The sequence below is a fragment of the Phocoena phocoena genome, chromosome 3, assembly GCF_963924675.1.
Source record: "Phocoena phocoena chromosome 3, mPhoPho1.1, whole genome shotgun sequence".
In the NCBI taxonomy this organism is placed as follows: domain Eukaryota; kingdom Metazoa; phylum Chordata; class Mammalia; order Artiodactyla; family Phocoenidae; genus Phocoena; species Phocoena phocoena.
In genome coordinates, this window is record NC_089221.1 from 44,641,141 (window position 1) to 44,647,140 (window position 6,000).

Here is a 6,000-nt window from a genome sequence, read left to right on the forward strand (position 1 = left end):
CATTTCTCATATTTTTCTCCCAACACCATTTGTTGAAAAAGACTGTGCTTTCTGTATTGAATGGTCTTGGCACCCTTGTTAAAAATTATTTGTATATGGAGGGGTTTGTTTCTGGGCTTGCTATTCATTGGTCTTCAGTTCTGTTTTTGTGGGGGGGGGTTTTTTCCTATAAATTTATTTATTTATTTTTAATTTTGGCTGTGTTGGGTCTTCGTTGCTCCACATGGGCTTTCTCTAGTTTCAGTGAGCGGGGTTACTCTTTGTTGCGGTGCACGGGCTTCTCATTGTGGTGGCTTCTCTTGTGGAGCATGGGTTCTAGGCGTGCGGACTTCAGTAGTTGCAGCACATGGGCTCAGTAGTTGTGGCTCACTGGCTCTAGAGCGCAGGCTCAGTAGTTGCGGTGCACAAGTTTAGTTGCTCCATGGCATGTGGGATCTTTCCTGACCAGGGCTCGAACCCGTGTCCCCTGCATTGGCAGGCAGATTCTCAACCACTGTGCCACCAGGGAAGTCCCTTCAGTTCTGTTTTTATGCCAGTGCCACATTGTTTGGATTGCTGCAGCTCTGTAATATGGTTTTTTTGGGTTTGTTTTTTGTTTTAAAGGATGGAGGAGGCTATGTTTAGTGTTGAGTTCAGCTAAATTCAGGACCCTGGGAAAGCCAGGACCTTTTTCTTTCTTTTTTTTTAAATAAATTATTTATTTTTGCCTGCATTGGGTCTTGTTACTGCGTGTGGGCTTTCTCTAGTTGTGGCTAGAGGGGGCTACTCTTTGGTGGGGTGCGCTGGCTTCTCACTGCAGTGGCTTCTTTTGTTGTGGAGCACGGGCTCCAGGTGTGCTGGCTTCAGTAGTTGTGGTGCGTGGGTTCAGCAGTTGTGGCTTGCAGGCTCTAGAGCGCAGGCTCAGTAGCTGTGGTGCACGGGCTTAGTTGCTTTGCGGCATGTGGGATCTTCCCAGACCAGGGCTCGAACCTGTGTCCCCTGCATTGGCAGGCGGATTCTTAACCACTGTGCCACCAGGGAAGTTCTGTAATATGTTTTGAAATCAGCAAGTATGAAACTTCCAACTTTGCTCTTCTTTTCAAAAGAGTGTTTTGGCTATTCTGGAATCCCTTGAGCTTTTAGAAGAGTTTTAGGATGGGTTTTTCTGTGTCCGCAAAAAAATACCCGTGAGATTTGATAGGGATTACATTGAATCTGTAGATTGTGGTAATATTTGCATCTTAACAATGCTAAGTCTTCTAATCCGTGAGTATGGGATGTTTGTTAATGTATTTTAAATTTCTTTCAGCAGTGTTTTGTAGTTGTCAGTGTAGAAGTCTTTTACCTCCTTGGTTAAGTTCATTCCTTATAATTAAGGATAAGTATTTTTTCTTTTTAATGCTATTATAAATAAAATTGTTTTCTTTTTTTAAGAATTGTTTTCTTAATTTACTTTTTGGATTGTTCATTGTTACAGAAATGCAGCTGATTTTTATGTGTTGGTTTTATGTCCTGCAACTTTGCTACGTGTGTTAGTTCTCACAGGTTTTTAAATAGAATTTTTAGATTTTTTACATATAAGATCATGTTGTCTGTAGACAGATAATTTTACTTCTTTTCCACTTTCATATTTCTTCCTTCCCAGTTAATGTAAATTTTTTATTCAGAAGTTAGTGAACCATGTTATTTTTCACAAGCTGATGATGGGTAATACTTCTGAAGGATTTTTTTGTTATGTTTATTATATTGTCCAGTTTACAAACAAGAAATTCACGTTAGGTGTACAGTTGGGTGAGTTTTGACAAATGTATATAGCTGTATGACTGTGATCCCCAAAAGTTCCACATTGTCCCTGTTTGCATTTAGTTCTTTCACTCCCAGCTCCAGCCCCTGGCAGACACTGATTATTTGCTTTCTGTCCCTATAGTTTTGCCTTTCCACAATTTTTTTTTCCTGGATACCTTTTTTTTTTACATTAATTTTTATTTGAGTATAGTTGATTTACAATGTTGTGTTAGTTTCTGCTGTACAGCAAAGTGAATCAGCTATACATACACATATATCCACTCTTTTTTAGATTCTCTTCCCATATAGGTCATTACAGAATATTGAGAAGAGTTCCCTGTGCTATACAGTAGGTCATTATTAGTTATCTATTTTATATATAGTAGTGTGTATATGTCAATCCCAATCTCCCAAGTTACACAGTGTTTTACTAATTGAACCATATATTGTTATAGTCCTGGATCTGGTTGCTTTCATGCTTTTGAAACTCACCCATGTTTGGTGAGTAGTAGTCCATTGTGTGGGTTTGCCATTTTGTGTATCTCTTTGAAGGATTTGTTTTGAATCTGAAGAAAGGCATCAAGAAAAACCACTTAATATCATTACCATAAGGTAGTAGTCAAGGAAAACATAATATTGCCTGACCAAGATAATTGGCTTTAAAACCCTGTTATGACTGGGGCAGGTAGATAAAACCCTATTGATAATAAAATAATTAACTGATGTAAAAAATTTGTGCATACTGTGGGTTGGAGAGCAATGGCCTGTAAGTATAATGTCCATTTTTTAAAAAACTAAAGATAAAGACATGGGTATATTTATGTTAATGATGACATGTCATTTGACATTTAGATGCCTAAAAAACCATTAGGGCCTGATGCTGTTTATAAAAGTATTCGTATTGTATCTGGTAACAGTTGAGAATCTGAGTTTAAACTCCTCTTCAAATTCTGCAAACATTTAAGTGTTCACTATGCCCAAGATTTTAGAGTTTATAGAGATGAGCTCCTTCATAGTGCTGCAGTTTAATGAAGATAGGTAGATTCCCATATAAAGCAGAATGTGGTAGCAGTTTTCAAAATATTTAAGGTGAGACAGGAGAGAGAGAGTGTGTCATGCAAATTCATCAAATGTTTCTTGAGGTCCTATTCTAGAGTGCTGGGAAAACAAAAATTTTTGCCCACGTAGAATTTACATTAATTAATTAATATAGAGGTCAACGCCAGTTGCAGTGATCTGGAAAAGCATAATTGAGTTGGGTTTGAATTGGCCTTTGTCAGGTAAGATGAGGGAATGACATGCCTGGTGTAGGGAGTGAACAAAGGCAAAAGTAAGAGTTCAGGGTATGCTGGGGTTCAGAGTGGCTGGAGCATGGGGTAGAAAGATTTTAATGAAAGATCTTGATAACAGTAATAAGTAGGGTGAGTCTAAGTCCTAGTTTGCCTTGGAGAGTCCCAGTTTATGCATGTTAATCCCACTGTATTTATTAATGGCACATGTTTACTCATTCTCAAAAGTGCCCTAGTTTGAATGATAAATTAATGTGGCCTCCCTAATTGTGAGTAACCTCATGTGAGCTCTTAATGCCCTCTAGGTAATTGTGCTAAGTGCATCTTTGTAGTATTTGTATGAAGTCGGTAATATCATTAGTGCTGCTGTGTAGATGACAAAACTTAATTGGCTCATAGTGGTTGGGTAACTTTCTCTAGGTCTGTACAGTGTATATCATTAGTGGAGTTGGAAGTGGAGTTGGAAGTTGAGCCCAAGTCTGGCTGACTTCATAGCCTGTGCCTATAACTGTGATATAAGGTTGAAAAAACACATTGTGGTCATATTAAGGTTTTTGTATGCCATGTCAGGAGTATAGATTGTGTTTTATTATAGGAAACCTTTTGAGGTATTTTTAGGTATGTGAAACCATTTGTACATGTGGAAGTACAGGTATAGTGTAAGATGTATATTGGAAGTGTAATTGTGAAGACTAGGATCAGGATGGCTAGTTGGGAATATATTGTAATAATTAGGGAAGGGGTAAATGAGGGCCTGAAGTAGAGAAATGACAGTAAAACGTGGTCTTGATGAGACTGAGATCTGAAATAGAATCAGCAGGATTTTGAAATTTCAACCTATGAACTGATAATTATATCATTATTATAGACAGGAATGGAGGAGGAGGAGCTGGTTTTAGGAGACTGTATATATATACACACATATGTATGTATATGTGTAATTCTATGCATTTTACATAAATATATGTATATGTAAAATAGACGTGTGTGTGTGTGTGTGTATTTCCCCCCCACGCACCCCCCCCCCCCGGGGTGGGGGGAGGGTGCAGGCATTTAGAGAAATCAGAGAGATAAAGATCAGATTTGGTTTTTATCATAATTGTCCACAGTTGATTTTAAGCTGTGGAAAGATTAGGTGGCACTGGGTGATAAATCATGTGAAGCAAGGATAGAACTTTGAGGGATTAGAAAGGTGTACCTTTAAAAGAGAGATGAGGCGTATTTGTAACCATCACAGTGGCTGAGAACGCCAGAGACTGAGAACACTGAGAACATGGCTTTTGTTTTTCTTAGTAAAGTTGGTGGTGAGGTCGTTTGTTCAAAGTAAAGGGAGGTAGCTAAATAGGGAGGGAAAAAGGAAAATTGAGAGCTAATAAGACTCTAGACTTGTTATTTCTAGTTATCAAGGTCTGTAGCAAAATTAGCTGTGATGTAAGTTGCCCTTTGGGTTTGGATCTTACCCTAATCCTTATGACTTAAAAAAGCCCTCTAGACTATGATACCTATAGATAGTTCCAAATATTAACTTATTATATAACTGGATTTGGTCTTACAGAAATTTGTATTTCTCATTTTGATAAAACTTACCAGAGTCTCAGACATTTTTCTTACTTATACCATACTTACCATACTAACCCTTCAGTTCTGATTTTCAGAAATAACTTATTTTTTTCAATATCTTAATCTCTGTGGTTAAGCAAAGGCCTCTGTTTGATTTTGTTACCTTGTACTTACCTTATTTGAATACTCCTTACTTACTGGAGTACTTTGTATTCTGGTTATTCTGCAAAGTATGAGTAAAGCGGATTGTGTAGTATGTTAATAGCCTAGTTAGGTCAGAATAATAAAAATAACAGCTGTAGCTTAATGGTTGCTGATTATATTGTAGGCAGCACCTGAAGATATTTATTACAGTTCTCATTAAGGAAATGAAAATTTGGGAAGGTTAATTCCTTAACAAGTGACAGACTTAGAATTCACACCTACCCTGTCTGGATCCAAAATCTTTTCACTAGACTAGTACTATATACCATATACATATATACATATACATATATATATATATTTTTTTTTAATAGTGGTTTGGTAAGTTATAAATGCAGTTCTCCCAAAGGTAGTGATTTATTCATAGGAAATACTTTGTTATATTGGTTGGATCAATTACCTGTATCTAACTAGTTTTTCAAAAATGATATCATAATCTATGGAGTTTTATTACCTTTATTGCATTCATGGGTACATTTGATTATTAGAGCATTCTTAATTTGTAGTAACTCTTGGAGGATAGTTTATTTATTCCATTTATTTTTGTTGACATTTTAGTTACAGAAGAACGGTCTGAGGAAAAATGGTATTTTGAAAAATGGCCTGATCTGTGACTTCAAGTTTGGACCCTGGAAAAACAGCACTTTCAAACCCACTATTGAGAATGATGACACAGAGACAAGTAGCAGTGACACATCAGATGACGACGATGTGTGAAGGATTTCCTAACAGCTTTAGAAATTTTAGTGTGATACATCTCTCATACAGTTTGGGGTGAATTGTAAAAATGAAGAACTATAATTTATGTAGTAAAATACCCCATTAGAAGATGATTTTTTTGGGGAACTTCAATATGAAGAAAACCAAGAATGTTGTGTTGGGCTGTGTTGAACATTATTTCTTTGTTAAATGAATGTTGTAGAAATGAGGACTTTGGTTGATCCAACATTGACTTTCTTCATCACTGCAGCATTTCTCTGACTAGCAATGTGACGATGTAACAAATGAGGTTTTCTCATTTAATAATAAAAAAATTGTGTAATGTTTTGCAAAGCTTCTGTCTTAAAATGTCCAGGTCTTAAGAAAAAAGGCAGCTTACACTGTTTTGCTTGCAGAGTCATATCTTTTTCGTACAGTGGAAATCCTCAAGTCCACTTTGTGCGGCTCCCCCCACCCTCACCCC

At 37.0% G+C, this 6,000-nt stretch overlaps 1 protein-coding gene across 1 annotated transcript in view; it reads left to right on the forward strand.

Moving 5' to 3' along the window:
• GPBP1 (GC-rich promoter binding protein 1) overlaps positions 1-5,534 on the forward strand; it is a 70,994-nt gene extending 65,460 nt beyond the window's left edge. Inside the window, exon 13 of the mRNA XM_065874290.1 lies at positions 5,376-5,534. Within this exon, the coding sequence (XP_065730362.1) occupies positions 5,376-5,534 (159 nt within the window). The remainder of the gene's footprint in view (positions 1-5,375) is intronic.
• The last annotated feature ends 466 nt before the right edge of the window (positions 5,535-6,000 follow it).